General features: G+C 48.4%; 8 protein-coding genes across 8 annotated transcripts; 1 reads left to right on the top strand and 7 right to left on the bottom strand.

Moving 5' to 3' along the window:
* Positions 1–3,214: 3,214 nt before the first annotated feature.
* On the bottom strand, positions 3,215–4,012 carry EURHEDRAFT_460780 (SRF-TF-domain-containing protein; the record flags this gene model as incomplete). The annotated part of the gene is made up of 3 exons (XM_040784680.1): positions 3,215–3,505; positions 3,565–3,699; positions 3,773–4,012. The coding sequence occupies 3 exons, from the start codon at positions 4,010–4,012 to the stop codon at positions 3,215–3,217; spliced, it is 666 nt and encodes a 221-aa protein (XP_040636855.1).
* Positions 4,013–4,651: 639 nt separating this feature from the next.
* EURHEDRAFT_166874 (uncharacterized protein) lies at positions 4,652–5,339 on the bottom strand. The gene has a single exon (XM_040777827.1). The coding sequence runs from the start codon at positions 5,149–5,151 to the stop codon at positions 4,690–4,692; it is 462 nt and encodes a 153-aa protein (XP_040636854.1). The 5' UTR covers positions 5,152–5,339; the 3' UTR covers positions 4,652–4,689.
* Positions 5,340–5,527: 188 nt separating this feature from the next.
* Positions 5,528–7,132, bottom strand: gfsA (glycosyltransferase family 31 protein; the record flags this gene model as incomplete). The annotated part of the gene is made up of 1 exon (XM_040786535.1): positions 5,528–7,132. The coding sequence occupies one exon, from the start codon at positions 7,130–7,132 to the stop codon at positions 5,528–5,530; it is 1,605 nt and encodes a 534-aa protein (XP_040636853.1).
* Positions 7,133–7,316: 184 nt separating this feature from the next.
* EURHEDRAFT_166872 (uncharacterized protein) lies at positions 7,317–7,765 on the bottom strand. Its single transcript, XM_040777826.1, has one exon. The coding sequence runs from the start codon at positions 7,715–7,717 to the stop codon at positions 7,463–7,465; it is 255 nt and encodes an 84-aa protein (XP_040636852.1). The 5' UTR covers positions 7,718–7,765; the 3' UTR covers positions 7,317–7,462.
* Positions 7,766–10,899: 3,134 nt separating this feature from the next.
* Positions 10,900–13,004, bottom strand: EURHEDRAFT_414734 (putative Rab geranylgeranyl transferase escort protein). The gene is made up of 4 exons (XM_040782513.1): positions 12,777–13,004; positions 12,602–12,720; positions 11,549–12,532; positions 10,900–11,369 (listed from the first exon to the last, which is right to left on the bottom strand). The coding sequence occupies exons 1-4, from the start codon at positions 12,848–12,850 to the stop codon at positions 11,020–11,022; spliced, it is 1,527 nt and encodes a 508-aa protein (XP_040636851.1). The 5' UTR covers positions 12,851–13,004; the 3' UTR covers positions 10,900–11,019.
* Positions 13,005–13,431: 427 nt separating this feature from the next.
* On the bottom strand, positions 13,432–14,457 carry cyp1 (putative peptidyl prolyl cis-trans isomerase (CypC)). The gene is made up of 3 exons (XM_040782512.1): positions 14,365–14,457; positions 14,271–14,312; positions 13,432–14,212 (listed from the first exon to the last, which is right to left on the bottom strand). Exons 1-3 carry the CDS (start codon positions 14,395–14,397, stop codon positions 13,805–13,807), a joined length of 483 nt encoding a protein of 160 aa, XP_040636850.1. The 5' UTR covers positions 14,398–14,457; the 3' UTR covers positions 13,432–13,804.
* Positions 14,458–14,674: 217 nt separating this feature from the next.
* On the top strand, positions 14,675–16,621 carry EURHEDRAFT_517106 (aspartic endopeptidase; the record flags this gene model as incomplete). Its single annotated transcript, XM_040786534.1, has 1 exon — positions 14,675–16,621. The coding sequence occupies one exon, from the start codon at positions 14,675–14,677 to the stop codon at positions 16,619–16,621; it is 1,947 nt and encodes a 648-aa protein (XP_040636849.1).
* A 167-nt stretch (positions 16,622–16,788) lies between these two features.
* Positions 16,789–18,051, bottom strand: EURHEDRAFT_461084 (3' exoribonuclease family protein; the record flags this gene model as incomplete). Its single annotated transcript, XM_040784698.1, has 1 exon — positions 16,789–18,051. The coding sequence occupies one exon, from the start codon at positions 18,049–18,051 to the stop codon at positions 16,789–16,791; it is 1,263 nt and encodes a 420-aa protein (XP_040636848.1).
* Positions 18,052–18,502: the final 451 nt, after the last annotated feature.

The raw sequence follows: 18,502 nt of genomic DNA, 5'->3' as shown, positions 1-18,502 counted from the left end.
GATGCTCGGGCACAAAGCAGATGTTTCAAAAACATGTCTTTTGGTCGTTTTACGGCTTTCCATATTCTACCGCAGACGCCATAGACAAAGTGCCTGTAAGGCCATGGACATGCACTTTAATATGGTCAAGATGATGGCCTGGAAGAAGGAATGAGTCATATGATTGACAACCGGACAATGCATAAAGGCGAGCGGGAGACAGAATCTATTGATAAGACGGAGAATATGGGACAATTTACAGATGTTCGTCGGCTTTGATGTGAAGAGGGATGGTGGGATCTAGAGGGTGCTCCGTGACTATCTGTCCACGTACAGCAACAAGAGGTCGTCCAACATGGCCGGAGATACACAGTTATAACACCAGTGGTCGAAATCCATGGGGCCATACGTCAATATCTATTTCCGACGAACACGAGACGTAAGGAAACACACCATCAATGTATTCTCTACAAACGACGCTGGGCTAACAATCGGACCGAGCAGACTGAAGATTCTCCCTCACTTCCACTAAATTGAACTGAGTATAAGTGCTGCTATATTTATCAAGGTCTCGTGGGTTTTTCTGCGGTGACAGCAATCCTTGCTAATATGTAATGAGGTCTGGACATGGGTGATGTTTTTCGTACACCCCCGCCAATAAAATAGACCTTAGTCCTCTCCTGACCTTCCCGAGCTTACTGAGAAGAGGATATGTTGACCTCTCGTGTTCATATTTAATTCCGGCAAGACTGGGGACAGCTAGAAATTTTGGCACCATAACGTGGAGCTCAATCCAGTCCACCGGGACAAGGTTTGCGTTGATAGAACGTTCGTGTCCTACCGCTGGCTAGCAAAGCCAGTCAACAAGAGTGTAGGTTGCACAATCGTGTTCCAGTTCCAAAATGACTGTACGCTAAACGCCATGCCAGGGCTACTTCCGCCTTGGTTTTTACAAGAGAATTCCACCTCTGGAATATCCCAGCCTTCGTCGGCATAGAACTAAAGCAATGACAAGGGAGCTTCATGGAGGCAGAACTCCAGCTACACGTGTTTCTTTTTTACAAGACTGAGCCTGCTAGCCTAGAACTTGAAGCACAATATCTGATTGCTTGAAGTCAGTGTACAGTCCTCTCCTTCACAAACTGTTCTTTCTTGATATAAAACAGACTCTCCTCTACAGTCTTAGTACGATGGCGTACATGTGATCTGATTTCGACAACGCACAGGTGCTAGCGTTAGGGCTCACGTCCATGGGGAGTGCGGGGTGGCTAGATTATAAGTTCCCAGCGCCTTCGTGCTGTGCTAAATTAGTGCAAGTCCATCCACAATATCAAAAATGTGGGTATGCATACCAAGAGCGCAGGTAATATTCTGAATTTTGCAACCTGCTGTCCCGGATCGTTTCTTCGACGAAGTTTGCTGGCCGGTTTACAATAAACGACGCGACTGGTAACAGAAAACTACGATGGCCAAGCCACTTATGATGACCACGAACTTTGGCTATCCTTTGTCAATATATTACGCGCATGACATCGACGGGCTATCCGTCGTTGGAATGCCACACCCACAGCACAGACGGAAGTGAACAGAAATGACCGATGGCCGTATCGCGCCTCAGATGGGTATATCTGCATACATAAGTTTCCTGATACGTTTACAAGACGTCCCTTATTCCCACAAATAATGTTGCAAACGTATCGCAAAAGAAACAAAGCAGCCCATCAAGGTTAAGCCAATTGTTGGTTGTTGTTCTGAACTGCCAGGCATAATGGCATTGAGCTTCGAAGCTCCATACGGAGTAATTATATCCATGGTTTAATACTACTTGAGTATACTTTACAAAGCACGACTCCCTCAGTGCAGTGTGTGGCTTATTCTATCGTCAAGAAAGAGACATGTGAAAACATATCCCACGCCACGGAACCAGATCGTCACTCTTGGGACCAGGAGATTACATCCCCAAAGGATGTCAAACATGCATGGAAAGCTGAAGACAAATTTCTATTTCCCATACAAATCTTCTCAGTGACGAGCCTATACGTTGCTTTTGTTAGTCTGCATCAGCAAGTCTGGTTCCTGAGCCTGTTAAGCAAACGAGTACACTGAAATAACAACGAGACGGTCGTTCTTCAAAACGAAGAAACTTTGGCCAGATTCTTCCAAGATCGCGATACTCGAAATGTGGACTTCGAATATCAAACATTGGGCCTAGAAACAAATGCAACCAACACACTAGTTCTCAAAATTAGACATTTTGGTCAATCTCGACATGGCAAAATGAGCAATGACATTGTACAGTGCCAATAACATCCTCGTACTAGATGTGTTCCGAAGACGAAGACATCCAAGACTAGATGAATGGACCTACGGATACTGACATGATCAAATGAATATTAAGATCCAGTCCATTCAAATGACACCACTAACTACTAAACCCAATCAAATAAAGAGAAATGACCATTCCTTCATAGCCCTCTTGATCAATAAATCCTATCTACCACATTCCATTGACCGATGGTAGACAGACCAGGGCATAACACAACGCAGCATGTCAAATTGAGGTAAATAGCAGACAAGAACAAACAGCCTGAAAGTCAAGACAAAAGGAGACGGCAGTTTTGAAATAGGAGACAATAGAAACCACTTCGCCAGAGAATCAAGGAATGCACCAGAAACACCGCCACCTCCACCAGTCGTCTAGATGATTAGGAGATGTGAAGAACAGAATAGCAGACCAAATTAACCTCGGAGTCCAGATCCAGTCATTGCACCTGATCATGTAGAGTTACAGTGGATTGACCGTTTCTTGTTTTTTTTTTTTTTGTTTGTTTCTTTCTTTTGTGTCACTTTCATCAAAAGGCATCACACGTTCCAAAGCAGAGTATGTAAACGCCAGACTCATCGACGCCTTAACGAGGTTACAGGAAGAGACAATTGTCCATGCTGTTCTTCGATTTTGCATGTTTTCGTTTGCAGTCGAAAAGTAAACAGGGGAGATGCATTATATTTATAGGACCCGTTTTCATGCGATGATGCGTTGAACAACAGGATTGTCGGGTATCAAATGTCAAGGTGGAGAGAGAGAAGATAACGAGAGGGGGTGTAAATAAAGGGTAGATGCTGAAAGAAGGCAAAAACAACTGAACTCTGGACTCCTCAGCTACTAAAAACAAGACCATATGCAGGGAAAACAGAAAGAGGAGGTGCGTAGGAGCGTAGGTAAGAGTAGATAAGATTATGCGGTAGGCTGGTGCTGCGTGGGCATGCGACCACCGACAGACATGCCGGGGTACTGCCCACCCGCCTGCTGTTGCTGCTGGAGGTGGTTCTGGTAGTAGGCCATTTGCTGCTGTTGTTCGTTGGTCATGTAACCGGGATGCATTCCGGTAGGACGAGGGATGCTGGTCTGTTGGGCCGCGGCAGCATTGACATTAGTGTGGTTGACATCCTCGGGGGTCTCCGCTGGGACCTCGGGGGCGTCGACGCCATTCTCGCTGGTGGTAGGGTCGGGGGCGTTGAGGCAAGCCTGGACAAAGAATATAAGTCAGGACACAATGAATTGCAATGTAGAAACAAAGTACTCACCTGAATAAGGTTCTTGCCCTCCGCCTTGGTGACCAATGGTTGGAGCTTAGGGGTGGTAAAGGTATAGACAAGGCCGGTCTCGGACACGACCAGCAACAGCACCTGAGTGCCTGTGAGGACGGACAATTCGTACGCCTGCAATAATTAGCATCAATCAAAAGAACAGTAGACAATGAAATAAAAAGAAACGCGATGGTAGACGACATACCTTCTTCATGATACCCGCCTTCCGCTTGGAGAAGGTGATGTGGCGACGCGACTTATCCTGAATGAACTTGATCTCAATCTTTCTGCGCTCGCGACCCTGCTTCTCCTCATCCTCTTCATCGTCGCTCATACGACGCTTGGGAGTGCGGTTATCAGGAGCGCCATTACCGGCCGCGGCCTGCTGCAGCTCATCCTGAGTAGGAGAAGGGTTCTCCTCACCGACGGCAGTGATGTCGGCCATGATAGCGATTAACCGAAAACGAAAGAGAGAAAAAAAAAGAGGTTTGAAGGGGAGGGAAGAGGTAAAAAGGGTGTATCAGTTGATAATATCGAACAAGCACAGTGGTTAATGGACGAAACAGGAAGTGCCTAAAGAGGAATGATGCTTTGGAGGAAATGACCAAATCGAGTAACGCGTTTTGCTTCGCAGGGTTTGGGTTCAGAACGAGAAAAAAGAGGGAAAAAACGGGAGGAGTTCGAAGAGGGCATGGTGGCTCTTGCCTTGGGAAGGCGGTGTGTCACGTGTATCACGTGTCGTCACGGGCGGGGCGTTACGCGTGTACTGTATTGTACGGATCATAGACCATGATCTACAGAGAATCATACAAGTAGTACATAGTTTTACCTGCGCTGTTCTGTACAAATATAGTAATGTGTACTCCGTACTCTGTACACTCTGGCATATTCTATATTTGTTATCTGGATTCTGGACAGGCAGTAATCAGGAATACTCGATGCGGCAAACATACATACAATACCATACCGCATTCAGCTGCGGGGACAAGAAATCGCCCCTGATTGGCCGGAATAGTGGGACAATCCGGCACATGACAAACCTGTCCAAGGATGGGAATAGAATCATCATCATCATGAGGTTATCCTCTCAATGAGGTAAACTCCATAGAAGGAATACTAGTTCTATGTAGGAGTCGAAGGAATTGGGAGGCGGTATGGAACTACCCATTTCAACAGGACAAGAGGAAAGCACTTCGAAGGATCTCGATTCAGTAATCCTCGTTGAACCGGGTTCTCTACTCCGTTGCAACTCTTGAGTTCACCTTGTACAGAGTAGTACTTGGTCGATACTGTTGAACCATTGATTTTAGACTTGATCGTAATATTTTGCATAAGAAATCTAAACGCTATTCTCCAGAAAAAGAAAAAGAAAATTAGGAAGAGACCATCCCGGTCCAAAGCGTCTATTCTTACAAATGCGTACATAGTAATGGGCTTCGTCAAAGCAACAAGCAAAAGCCAGACAACAGGAAGAAAAGCAATGACTCGAAAAGTGAAGGATCGATCATGATACTCAATTAAAGCAAAGTGCGACGTGAACAACAATATAAAACCACACCTGTTTCCGATCATCAACTGCGCCATTTCGGACTCCGCCAATGCAACGCCGAATTAAATCAACAATCAAGAAGTTGCATGCCAAGCAAATCAGTTCTCGGAAAAGATAGAACCACATCCATGCACCAGCATCTGTAATATCTCTGTTTTCGCCTCTTTCGGGCCCGGTGGTGGCGGTGGTGGTGGTGTGAATCGACGGCTGAAATTCATAAGAGAATGTTGGAAAGGAAAACGTAAAAGGAGTATAAAAAAGTAATAGTAGAAGGCAAACAAAAAAAAGAAAAAAAAAAAAAAAAGAAATCATGTGCAAGAATGAATAAGTAAAAGAAAGGAAAGTTTTCACATATGTCCAAGGACCAGCCTCAGTATCAGAGCCCTTTTCTAATTCGTCAAGCTGTTATACTTAAGGAGCCTTGAGATATCCACCGACACCAACACCAGCACCGCCGCCACCCTTGGGGCCGAGCCAGACAACTTCAATTACGCTGTGGCCTTCATCCTCCTCACGCACATACCACTGGTGCACGTTGTCTCCGACAACAAACGCTTCCTTGAGCAACCACCGATCCTTGGTGACACCCTCCTGGTCCTTAGGACGGAGAGGACCAAGACGAGATTCGTAACCACGGGGGTCTTCTTCCCACGTCTTCTCGGTGTGGTCGAAGTTGATCGCATCGTCAGGGGTGTATTCGTCGTAGGTGTACTTCACAAGAGAGTAACCGTTGGTCATGACCCAGAACTGGCGAATCGAGCCACCGGTAGCCTCGTTGATGTATTCTTCCTGGTCAAAAACCCAGCGGCGGAGGACCGACTTGCGACCAGCAGCAGCCGAAACGGTGACCATCTTGACCACGTCTTTGGTGTACCAACTGTTCCAATGGTGCATGGATTCAATCTTGCGACCGGACTCGTACACACCGTCGACTTCGCCCTTCATGTCCATCTGGAACAAAGAGGGCCAGAGAGTAAGAGGGGTTTCTCCGAAGCGCTGAATGCACTGACCGAGCTTCTGGTCACCGGGTTGCTCACCCCAGGACTGGCACTCATCATAGTAGGTCTCGAGAACATCGAGCAATGGCTTTGAGACAAAGGCACCGGCACCACCGAAAGCAATGTGACCGAAGGTGTCAACCTGCCAGCTGGCCTCGGAGAGCGTACCAATGTAGTGCTTCTTGTTCACATCAAAGAGTTTCAATTCTTCAGCAATGGTGGGGAGAGACAGGAAGAAGGTGTCATCATCCATAAAACCAAGCCACTGGACCTGAGGACGCTCCGTGCGGATGATGTTGGCGAATGCTTCGACCATACCAAAGTAACGAGCAGTGAAGTCCAGGGGGGACTGAATCAAGCGCACATCCAAGCCACGGTTGCGGAAGTAGGTCTCCTGCTTGGGAATGTCATCGTCGCTCTCGGGAACGAGAACGACCAGACCAGCCTTGGTGCCTCCATAGGAGTAGAGCAGAGAAGGAAGGAGACGGTCCAGACGGTCAGCCGTGGTGGCCAAGCCAAACAGCATCTTCGAAGTCTCATCCATAGTGTCATCAGCAGCCACATCGACGTCGATCACCGATGGACAAGGCAGCGAAGGATCCTCGTTTTCTTGCGCAACGATAGTACCTCGTTCCAAGACAGACATGGGCGGCATGACCGGCTGCTCGATGCTCTCCAGCGAGCGGAACTCGGTTCTGGGGTTCACATGCTGAGGACGGAAGTACATGCGGGTGTAGTTCTTGCGCTGAAGCCATTCGGTGAAGGGCATGGACGGGGGACCAGCCGGTTCGAACCCGCAGGCCTTGGAAGAGGACGAGGACGAGGAAGAGGGGGGAGGAGTTTCAGACTGTTGCAATTGAATCTGAGGCGCGGTAGGAGGTGGTGTTGACACGCGATCCACGGGGTGTCTGAAACGAACGAAGGCAGTGCGATCAAACCGCTCCATGGCCCAGAAGAAGAACCCAATGGAGAAGAGGGCCACGAGGGGGAAGATGGTTTTCAGTCGCAACATCGGCATTTTGGCGGATGAATTAGGACGTAGAAAACTTTTCAGCATAGAAAAGAAAATAAATCAAGATAATTATAGGTCGTTGGATAGAATCAATAACACATCAAGATCAGCTGTCGTAGTCGCACAGCCGGTTCACCGAAACGAACGGATGTCAGAAGGGAGGAGAGGCAGTCGTTTATATGAAAGAGTGGATGGGCAAATTCAGCAGTATTGGAATTTGCCGATTCGAGCGAGCGTCAACGAGAGACTGATAAAAAGTGCTCGGACCGTGTCGCAGGTCCTGGACCAGACAGAACCGATCCAAAAAAGGTCACAATTGGAACTAGGAGCCCAGGGCTACTGACAAAGGAGTAGACGGAGGGGAGGAGAGGGATGAGCGAGGAGACGAGATGGCTTGAGAAGATGAGCCCGAAGAAGAGTGAGAAAAAAGGAAGAGGATGCAGTGAAGGAGGGAGAAAAAGAGAAGAAGAAGGAAACAAGAACAGGAGAACAAAATGAGAACAGAAGAAGAAACGATCCCAAGTGGGAATACCGAATAATGGACCACGGGTTGCGCTGGGGCCGTGTAATTACGGTACCACACTGTAGCATCGGCCGCAACAATGACCGTTTATGAGTCTTGGAATCGCTACGGTGATAGTGATTGTAGTAAATATAGAGATTTATGAATTCATCTCGTTGAATTCATCTCAACAAGCATGATGCTATTATCAGTTCTGATAGATTCATCAATATCTGCACATAGTAGAAATCGTTCTGTAATACAGCGTAATTTGCAAGTGTAAATTACCCCAGGTATATACGCAAGACCCTATCCCCGTATGGAGCGTAATACAAATCTGGCATCTGGTGGTGGCGTGCTATCTATATCGCCGTTTGCCTCTGGCCATTGGCCACTTCGGTACAGAAGAGTATGTACTCTGGAATTTTTGAGAGAGTAAGGAGTACTACTCTGTACGGAGTACAGAGTACAGAGTACAATGGATGATTATCCTACTCTAACCTCGGATGCGATGTTCGATTCAGATACACTTGCTGATCCCGGTACCAACCACCCTATCCAACCCTACGGAGTAACTATCATAGGGCACCACACTAACGAGAGGGAACTCGGAAATGACAGTTGGTCCCTATGAACTCTTCTCCAGCCCTCATTTTTGTTTCCGCGTTGCTTCCGGATTCCTGGAATATACAGTGGCCACCTGGCCTCTCTCGTCATTCCTATTCCGGATATCTTCCCCATACTATGAACACAGTCTGCCTTTTATATTTCCGCTGCGTCCCATAGGTTGTTGTGTATTTTCGAGAGCCTTCTATATACTACCTACTTATCAGCCGTGTTTGTCCTCCTTCCTATCCAATACTGTCACCTCTGGAGTACAATCCAATGCAACGCTTTGTTGTCGTTGTTGTACTCTTGTAACAATCGGTAATTTGCGGTATTGGTAAAGCGAAGAAAAAGCAAATGAAAAAAGACCCCTGAGATCGGCGCTACCGCCCGTCTGCTCCACCACTCACAGACCGCCTTTCCCGCGAGGGTTCCACGGGCCGCGTGTCCTCTGCACACGTTATCAGCACTACGGAGGATTGTGAGCACAGTACTCTGTACTCTAAGTACGTTGTAGTACAAGGTAGGAGAGATACAAGGTAGAGCGATAGAGTACAAAGTACTACAAGTAAGAATATTTTCGGTTGGTACTCGTTTATCCGTCATTATCCTACAGACTACTGTGTAGATGCAGCAAATAAACCTCAAACATGACACTTACCAGGGCTACGCGTCAAATGCTGTGCAACAGAACAAGAACTGTTCCAGCAGCACGGCACATCCAATCAGCCCAATCACAGCCCACAGAGCAGAGATCCTTATTTATCCTGGTGCCTTGGCATTTACAATACATACAATATGCAATACCCATGCAAATGTCGTCAGAGCAGCGGCTGCTTGCGTTGGCGGAACATTCGCGGCCCCTACCCTGTTGGTCCGAGAGTGGCTGCGCTGCGTTAATGGCTCATCAAACAACCGATTAAGCTCGAATCCGGCTCTTGGCTAGCTGTCAGTGTACTACTACGTACACGATTACAAGTACACTGCACACAGCAAGTGTACGTATGTATGCCCCTGATCTGCATCCGTTGCGCTGAATCCGGAATAGTTTCAGCCAGGGTCTGTCCATTCTCGCCCAATCGGGCAAATCTCTAGCAGTTTCCGACTTCCAGAACTTTGCCGATCTGGACCCTGAACGTAAGGGTCGAGTACGAGTCTTTTGTACTTGTGTACGATTACTGTACGGTGGTCAGGGCAAACTTACCCATCAGCCCTGGTCAATCCACTCCGGCAGATTGATATGGCCCGTCCGCCGAGTCCGCTTTTTCCTAATTCGGAAATGTTCATAGACTGAGGTTTGTTCGTATGCTATAGTGCTAGCATAGTTTCGAGACTTTGCTCAGACCGAGCTACAGGACTGTCTCGCCTTGGATATACGAGTATAGTTTGCTAAGAAGTGGCCCCACTCCCAGGAATCCCTGGAATCCAGGTTTAACTCAACTGCAAGCCACTGCCACTCGACTACGTACTCTACAAACAATTTCATCACAATAAACAGACACACCGCGTCTGATCCAAATAAAATTCAGATGCATCGTCATCCATTGGACGATCTCCTCAAGTATACTCACTCCATTTCTAGGCATAGTGGGAATGTCTCAGAGCACAAGCACACAGATCTAGTGTACCCTATCCAGCCCCATAAAGGGTCTCATTATATCCAACAAGCACTGCGGGGTCCCCGCATAGTATAAATCTACTCTGTACATTGGCTCTATCGATGGACTACATATGAAACGTACAGAATACCCCGTACAAGCATAGATGCAAACACAAACACTGGAAATTAAGCTACGGATCACATTTATCCAAAACACAACCAGCCCACACTGGCCAAAGCTCCTACAGAAAGCCCTGCATGCTCATGCAGTACGGAGAATTTGTGCTTTGTATAACATGCCAATGTTGTCTGATATAGATTGGTAGATATCCCTACATCATCGGCATCTCAAGAGATCTAATCTGTAGGTTGTTTCAGGATGATAGATGTAGTTGTCATCGTACTTGGGGGTCCAGGATATCTCCACTTCTTCCGTTAACCTATATTCCGGAGTACGTTCGGACATCCGGAGACCCCGGGGATTCGAACTGTAGCCTGTAGGCAAGCCATCTGAGCATTGCGCTAGACGTTTGCTCGCTAATTGATAGTGTTTCTGCGCCTATATCCGACATACTCGGATAACCCAACCAGAGAATGGCATGATGCATTTAACCAGAACTGAGACGCAGGACCGTTTAATGTCCGAATCAAACTAACTTTCCCACATAGCCCGTCATTGAAGCTTCATCCTTCATCCTTCGCGTGTAGATGGCCGCGTACGATGCTTATATAGTTTCAGCGGTGTCTCGCCCAAATAACGGACATATTCTGCTGCCTGAGCCTACCATTCTAATACTTCGAATGAATGCAACAACTCGGATCTTCCCGATACATGTACCTGGATACTTTGATATTACACCCGTATGAAAATTACCCCAATACTGCGTTCCTGTAAATAAGCGCTCAGTCCTTTCGCAAAAATGACATCTTACGTGGACACCGCGGCGCAGTCCCGCTGCAGTGGCGAAAGAAGACGCACAATGACAGACTATAAAGGGAAACATGTCGTCATGCCATAAATAGTAGTCAGTGCGAGTCGAGTTGAACGACGGAATATTCCTGCGGGATGTTGTTTGGATGTATCAATTTTTATGCAAGGCACCCGATGTTTCCTTGCAGGTACGAGAATTTCTGTACAAAGAAAAATTGAGAATGAAAATAGGTTTATGATTATGAACTACGACTCTACTCGTCTTCAACGCCCTCGCGATCTTCAAACTTCATAAACTCTTCGTCAATCGCATCCTCTCCCTGGACGGTCTTCCACGCCTCCTTGACCATGTCGAGCAACGCATCATCAAACGTGTGATCGAGACTAGGCGGTGGGAAGCAAATGGTACCGTCAGTCGGAGAGCTTGACTTGAGAGCTTGGACGCCGTCAATCACATCGCTGGCCCGTCCAAGTTGTGTGTACCGCAGAGACCACAGGACTTTGGCTTCTGCATCACTCACCGACTCAAGGAGTTTCTGGACAGCTGTCTCGACAAGACTGTATCCTTGAGGTCCAGAAAGACGAACACTACCATAGACAACACCTGAGAAAGCAAGTTAGCCAGCTGTAACGAAATCAATTCGAAGTGAATGTCTCGAAGAGATGGCTCATGATCAGATTATAATTTTTCATCAAAGTGATTACAGACAATGTAGATAAGTTTTGATGTAAAGATATTCATCATATGAGCAATTAGGGTGGGGAGCTTCGTAGGTAACTTACTTTGTCCAGTAGGGCATTCCCCAGTTTCGCTCGAGTGGATCAAAAGATAGACCGGCGGAGAATCCTCTGCTTGAGCCAGACAGCTTCCCGGAAAGACTACAACGGCAGCAGCAGGAAGTGGGCCTCCTTCTGCTGTTATAGGAAACAAGCTTTCGAGAGATGACGAGACGACGGAAATGGATCGAGCTGCTTTTTCACAAGACGGCTGATCATTTCCCGCTTGCCCCGGAAGATCCCAGTGGGAACCGACCACAAACTTGGTCCGGATTGACTCGCCATTGGAAAGCTTGATCTGCATGCGCGCATCATCTCCATTGTCGGAATTTGAGGGATTCGTGATTGACTCGATGCCTGCATTCAAGACATACACGCCGCCCCCGACTGCAAGAGCCCGGCATCCGACTTGAGCGAGCTCGGCGCCACCTCCCCACTTGGCTAACAAACTTCCGAATCCAGGACCGAATACACCAATCGACGCCAAATGTCTTTTGATGCGGGGTACCGCGTACTCGGCCGACGTCTGCTGGGCGGACGCTTGAGATAGAGAGAGCGACAGCAAGGGATCATGGAGCTCCGCTGGCACCTGGAATTTGGAACCCAGATACTCTGAAAACGGCACTGACAAGTCCTCTTCCTCGGGTTGACCTTCGGTTTCCTGTGGAGGTTTGCCGATGTGACGAAGGAACTTCATCAAAGTCCGTTTCGACTTGGCAGAGATAAAGTCATCCGCAAAGATATCTTCGCGACTACTTGGGACACGGTACAAGTCGGAGTTCGCTTCAGATGGTCTGAAAATCCACCAGCTCCCGACAGCCTGAAATTCCAGCTGCCGGTAGACTCTGGAAGACAACAATGTCGGCAATAGTCGCGAGCGAGAGTAGATCAGATGTGGTGATAAGGAGAGGGTATACGCTCGAGAGGACGACAGCCGAGAATCCGAGGGCGAGTGCACTTCTGCATCTTCAAAAGGGGATTGCCCGGGCTCTAGCTTATTGACACCTGTCAGCCAATTGCTCCTTGTGAACTCTTGAAGCAGAAGGGAATCAAACACACCTTTGTTCACATTATCAGCCCATTCCTGAGCTTCCTGGAGGCTGAAGGCAGCCTCGGAACCTCCATAGTATGGGCGTTTGTCAATGTGAAGAACCTTTTTATCTGACCTGGAAAGGGCCCTGTTATACAGTTAATGATACAGTACGACAAGGGAGGTATTTCCAGGTCTACTCACAGCGCAAACAACGATTGACCCAGGCCAGTTCCAGAGATGGTCACATCCCATGGCGTTTCTGCCAGTGACTCCATCCTGGAAAGACTGTTGGTAATGCAGACAAAGCTGTCCAAAAAGTAAGTATGTCAATGTTCTAGCTATGATGCAGCCCAACTTTCATCACGTTGGGTGGCAAGCATTCGAACAGGACTTCCTGCCCATGGGTGCATGGAAGATCATCTGCGCGAGATTTTTTTGCAGAAGAAAAACACAAAAAGCCAACAGCTTTAGCAGAAATACGGCCCCGCAGCAGTGCGACACGTGACTTAGACTCGGCTGTTGAGCCCGCAACTCATTGAATTGATACCCTAGAAGAGCAGCTTCCGATTGTTTATCTAGACCTGGGGCATAGTTGTCCTGATATGAATATACTGACCAGCCATTGAGAATTACTCTTTGGTTATAGCTGTGTTAGTCGTCAGTGCCAGCAAAATGGCGATAACCACACCATACCAGATACGGTTAGACTGACATCGCAAACCACTTGAAAAGAATTTCTCCCACGGCAAACAGGAGTTTCTTCTTACCAACCACTCCCGGTGCTCTGCATGCTGCCTTTTAGCATTGCAGTTTCGCGCTTTTTTACAAGCCTTCACTGGTCTTGTTATACGGGAGTGGTAGATCAGATTAGTCACTCTGTATCTGCTGCTCTGGATTGGAAACACCTGATAGAAGCAGTTCGTTTTGTAGTGATACATTCTATCTATGCTATCTTCTATGTGCTTGGAGCGGCGGTTTTTGCTCTGCCCAGTATATTGAATCGTTGTAGCAAAACACGCGCCGGGTCCTGGCCTAGATTTATGTAAATGAGTTCCTCTGTCCTAGAAGCGAAGTTCCCTGCGGTTGGTATGGATGATGCGCTGCCAACCTAGGCTGGAATAAAGCCTCTTCGCCTGTAATCATAAGGGGTATCTAGCACGGCACTGCAAAGATTCTAGACATCTCGAGGCTGTTCTAATTGCCTCGGAAAACATGGTCTGATGCCGTTTTCATTCCTCTCCTTCCACAACCCTGGCCCGAATGATCTTGACCTCATCATCCGGCCTGTCTTCGGCATTCGTCTGGACAAGCCCCATGCGCTGGATCACCCTCATTCCACTCTTCACTCGGCCAAAGATCGTGTGCTTTCCGTCTAACCAAGGTGTCGGCGCAAGAGTGACAAAGAACTGACTACCGTTGGTGTTAGGTCCACTGTTCGCCATACTCAAGATTCCGGCCCCCGTATGCTTCAAGCCTTGTTGAATCTCGTCTTCGAATTTCTCGCCGTAGATCGAGCTTCCTCCTCTGCCGGTGCCGGTAGGATCGCCGGTTTGGACCATGAAGTTGGGGATAATGCGGTGGAAAATGACGTCGCTGTAGTAGCCTCTCTGCGCGAGCGTCGCAAAGTTCTTACATGTCTATTAAAGAACCTAATGTTAGCGCAATGCAGATTTGAGGGGTGAGCAGCTTGCTGACCTTGGGCGCATGCTCGTTGTAAAGCTCTACCGTAAAGGAGCCCTGCAACTTGTTAGTATTCGATTCAAACACAGACCCAATCAGAAAGTGTTACCATGCTCGTATCAAAAGCTACATCGGTCGCCATAATGAATAAATTCCACAAGGAGAGTAGCGTAGTCTTGTTGATGGTTGCGACAGGCCGCGTTGTCCAGACTCCGACAAGGCGGCGGGGAGAGAATTGGTCTTGGCATCTAGCTATGTTTTGCCTGACGAGCATCCTTACAACAGACACAAAAGTGACGCAAAACCTGCCACCATGGACTAAGGAGACTTTTCGCATATATTGAACCCATAAATACCGAATTTCTTCGAACCAACAGACGCCTTCGTATACAACGTCCCACGAGGTAATCGGAGTCGACATGGCCGACGAAGTGAGCCCCGTCGCGGAGTTACTGGGACAAGTCATCTACCAATTTACCGTTCTCAAGCCCTTCCTGCCCACATACGGACATCTTCTCGTTTCTGCTATCTTCCCGATATATATTGGTGCTCACGCATCGCTATCGAGACCAACATCCGCTGCGAAACCTCCCAAGAAGAAAGGAAAGAAGGGCGGGCGCGAAACGGACGACGAAGATGAAGAGGAAGGACAGGGATCAATGCCGAAGATGGAAGGCCTCCAACCATCAGATGCTCTGATGTTCCCGTTGACCGCTGGATTGACACTGGGTGGTTTGTATTTGGTGATAAAGTGGTTGGGAGACCCGGCTATTCTGAACAAGATCTTGAGCTTCTACTTCTCCCAGATGGGGCTATTTTTCGCCGTTGCGTTCCTCAAGGATAGTACTGTGGTGTTCCGGTCGTTTGTCTTTCCCAAAAAGTATCGCCAAGGGGGAAAGATTTGGAAAGCCGATCAGTCAAAGCGTGTTTTCACAGTTGATGACGGCTTGGAGACCGTTGAAGCTCGAAAGTCTCCTCTACCGGGCGTCCTTGGAAGCATCCCATTGCCCAATTTTCTACTAGCAACACTTTGGTTCTATCGTGATCTCGCATACCAACGGGTTAAGATTCGTACTCATGTGCGTGGCCTATTCGACGCAAAGGGTCGGTTGGGTTTGTCGGATCTTCTCAGTGCTATCGTGGGACTTTGTGCAGTTGGCTATTTTGCTTTCGTAACGAAACCTTGGTGGTTGACCAATTTCCTAGGGTTCAGCTTCTGCTACGGTGCCCTGCAGTTCATGTCACCGTCAACGTTTTGGACGGGTTCGCTCATTCTGGGCTCTTTGTTCTTCTACGACATCTACTTCGTCTTCTTCACACCGCTGATGGTCACTGTTGCGACAAAGTTGGACATCCCGATTAAGCTCCTGTTCCCTCGTCCTCCTGGTCCTAGCGAAGCCCCCGACACGACTTCTCTGGCGATGTTGGGATTGGGTGATATTGTCATTCCTGGCATGATGCTAGGATTGGCACTGCGTTTCGACCTTTATCTTTATTACAAACGAAAAGGCTTGCGAAAGATACAAGCAGAAGGTAAAGGCGAAGCTCTCATTAAGCCCCAATACCAAACTGCGACTGGAGGCTGGGGAGAGCGGTTCTGGACAGGAACAGTTAAGCCTAGGGGACCTGAGCTGGAGCCTCCGTATAACGATGCTCGGGCTTTCCCAAAGACGTACTTCAAGGCCAGCGTTATTGGCTACATCTCGGGAATGGTTACAACGCTTCTCGCCATGCAGTATTCCAAGCATGCTCAGCCAGCACTCTTGTACTTGGTCCCGGGTGTCCTAATATCTCTATGGGGAACTGCGTTCTTCAGACGAGAAATCAGCGATATGTGGGAATTCTCTGACGCGGAAGAGGAGGAGGAAGAGGACGAAAAAGAAGGAAAGAAAGAGAAGACTGGAAATGGCAAGGAGCAAAAGGATCAAAACAAAGAGAAGAACACCAAGAGTGTTTTCCTTCGACTTCTTTCCGGCGATGCCAGTGCACTTAAGCTTGAAACGCCCGAAAATAAATCCGACGAAAAAGAGAGCAGGGAGAAACGCGACAGTGGGGCCTCCAAGGAGGGTACCAAAGCACAAGGAAGTGACTCGACCAAGAAAGACGGCAAAAAAAAGAAGGATAAAAGCCACGACTTGAATCTGATTTCGTTTTCTATTTCACTTCCCCGAAAGTCCAAATCCGAGTCCAAGAGCAAGGCCAATGGCTCATCGTCAGAACATTCGGGGAGCGAGGATCAGGACAAGCCCATAAGGGTTCCTACTGTTACCCCTGAGCAAGACAGTGAACCTCCGGCAAAAAGACTACGGCGGAGCCCTAGGACGGCAGATGCAAGCGCGAATGCAACAGTGAGTTTGGTTGCTTAGGGATAGGGGTCAAAAAGATGGATGAATCTTTGTAACGAGTTAAAATGCAATCCCCCTTCATGGCATTAGAACAACGCAGATATCCGTATTGTATAATAAAATGAATGAAGTAAAATGCTATCATTACTTTTGTTTAATCATCCACGCATATAAATCATGTACAACACTCAACATTGCTCAAGAATAAGCTTCACCTCATCCCATCTCTGTGCAGAGACATCAACTACCTGTCTCAATTCTTTAGGCCCAACAGCCCAACCCCCATTCTTCTCCATCCTCAAAACAACCACTTTCCCATCCTTCTTATCAACAACAACACTAACCCGCTCTTGGCTCAACCCCTCCTCATACCCATCCGGATCCGCTAGAATCCACCTCCGCTGTAGCCCCTTCCGCTTAGCCTCATCAATCATCTCCTCCTCCTCAGCATCCGGAATAACAACCGCCCTCCACCCAGCCGCGGCATCAGCCTCAAACACCACAAACGAGCTCGCAACCGGCATACCACGTAGGGAGAGCTTCTTAGCCTCCGACACAGCCTCAGAGCACAGCACCATCTCATTATCCTCGTCCCACCAAGCCCGGGGTAACTTCGTATCGCGCAATGCCGCCACAACCGCCGCCCAAGCAGCGTCGAACGGATTACCAGCAAGAGAAATTATCATGATATCGATGTACAGGACCCAAAAGGCTTTGATCTCGCGGTTCTTGTGCTGCTGATCGTTTTGAGCCGCGTCAACGTCCATCTGCTCGCTCTCATTGCGACGCTCTAAATCCTCTGCCCCCAGATCCAGCGGCTGGTACCAGATTCGCAGGTCGTCTTCCCGGACCAAGCGTGAGCTGTGCAGCAGAGATAGGATCTGATGCGACAATCCCTGCGCCAGAGTGGACGGGGGTGCGCCGGGGAGGAAACCTGGTGCGCAGCCGGTACTCAGTGACAAATTGGGCACGAGCAAGTTGAAGTCCTGAATGTAAGACTCATCTTCCTGGTCGTCCTCAGAGCCATCCTCCTTGTTGTTCTGTGTTGCAACATCCGCGCTCTCCTGGGTCGGTTTCTGGTTCGTATCGGCCAACTTGCGCCGCTTCTTATTACTTTCCGGAGCCGCCGGCCTTGACACGCTCCACGAAGCGATATCATCCGTATGCAGAATCTCCGCTCTCACGCCGCAAACCGCTGCTGTATCGCCAACTCGCACAACCGCGCTACCATTCGTATGTGTCAAAGATCCCGCATTGGCCGAAGTCACCCGGAACTGTAACGGCGAGCGGCCATTGGCCCGAATCGAGGGCTGGTTGCTAGACGCGGGAGGAGAAAGGTGGGCGAGAAGGTAAGCATGGGGCTGGAGTCGGGCGAATTGCGATGGGGGCAGAGCGAGCGATGGTGGGATCGGTTGTTGTTGGGAGGCTGTGGTGGCCGCTGTTTGGGCCATTTTGGCTGGAATGGATTGACTAGAAGCGAGGTGTTCTGCGAGTTTAGATGAGCTTTTTATAAAATGGCGATGAGAGGAATGTCGTTTTACGGAAAAGATGCTCGTTGAAGCGGCAGAATATTTTCCTATCAAAGGCGGTGTGGGTCTGATGTTGAAGCTTTTTACGGATTACTGAATGGCACGTCTCGGACCCCTGTCAGTTTGATTCAGCCCCGATCATTACTCGGTTACGTGCTTCCGTCTCAATATCCCCGGTGCGATATTCCTGAAGTCTCTGTACTTGATTTATACGGAGTTCGCCGTAGTTTCGGAGCACTAAATGATTGCTTGTGAAGATCCTAATGTGCTGTTGGCTTAATCTGTTGAATTCTCCGTGAGTCCATCACAGTATCTAACATCTAATTCTCTTTATACGGAGTATGGAGTACTGCATTATACAAAACCATGGAGT

Source organism: Aspergillus ruber, assembly GCF_000600275.1.
Source record: "Aspergillus ruber CBS 135680 unplaced genomic scaffold scaffold00023, whole genome shotgun sequence".
NCBI classification, from domain to species: domain Eukaryota; kingdom Fungi; phylum Ascomycota; class Eurotiomycetes; order Eurotiales; family Aspergillaceae; genus Aspergillus; species Aspergillus ruber.
The sequence above is the reverse complement of the archived record's forward strand: the minus strand, read 5'-3'. Positions and strand labels throughout refer to the sequence as shown.

Excerpts from the sequence above, each read along its gene's own strand:
- EURHEDRAFT_166872 (XM_040777826.1), bottom strand. The coding sequence starts at position 7,717 with ATGCTACAGTGTGGTACCGTAATTACACGGCCCCAGCGCAACCCGTGG.
- EURHEDRAFT_166874 (XM_040777827.1), bottom strand. The coding sequence starts at position 5,151 with ATGGCGCAGTTGATGATCGGAAACAGGTGTGGTTTTATATTGTTGTTC.
- cyp1 (XM_040782512.1), bottom strand. The coding sequence starts at position 14,397 with ATGGCGACCGATGTAGCTTTTGATACGAGCATG. Across the intron at positions 14,313-14,364 it reads TAGCTTTTGATACGAGCATG|GGCTCCTTTACGGTAGAGCT; the intron begins GTAACACTTTCT and ends AACAAGTTGCAG. Across the intron at positions 14,213-14,270 it reads ACAACGAGCATGCGCCCAAG|ACATGTAAGAACTTTGCGAC; the intron begins GTCAGCAAGCTG and ends GTTCTTTAATAG.
- EURHEDRAFT_414734 (XM_040782513.1), bottom strand. The coding sequence starts at position 12,850 with ATGGAGTCACTGGCAGAAACGCCATGGGATGTGACCATCTCTGGAACT. Across the intron at positions 12,721-12,776 it reads GGTCAATCGTTGTTTGCGCT|GGCCCTTTCCAGGTCAGATA; the intron begins GTGAGTAGACCT and ends ACTGTATAACAG. Across the intron at positions 12,533-12,601 it reads GGCTGATAATGTGAACAAAG|AGCCCGGGCAATCCCCTTTT; the intron begins GTGTGTTTGATT and ends TCAATAAGCTAG.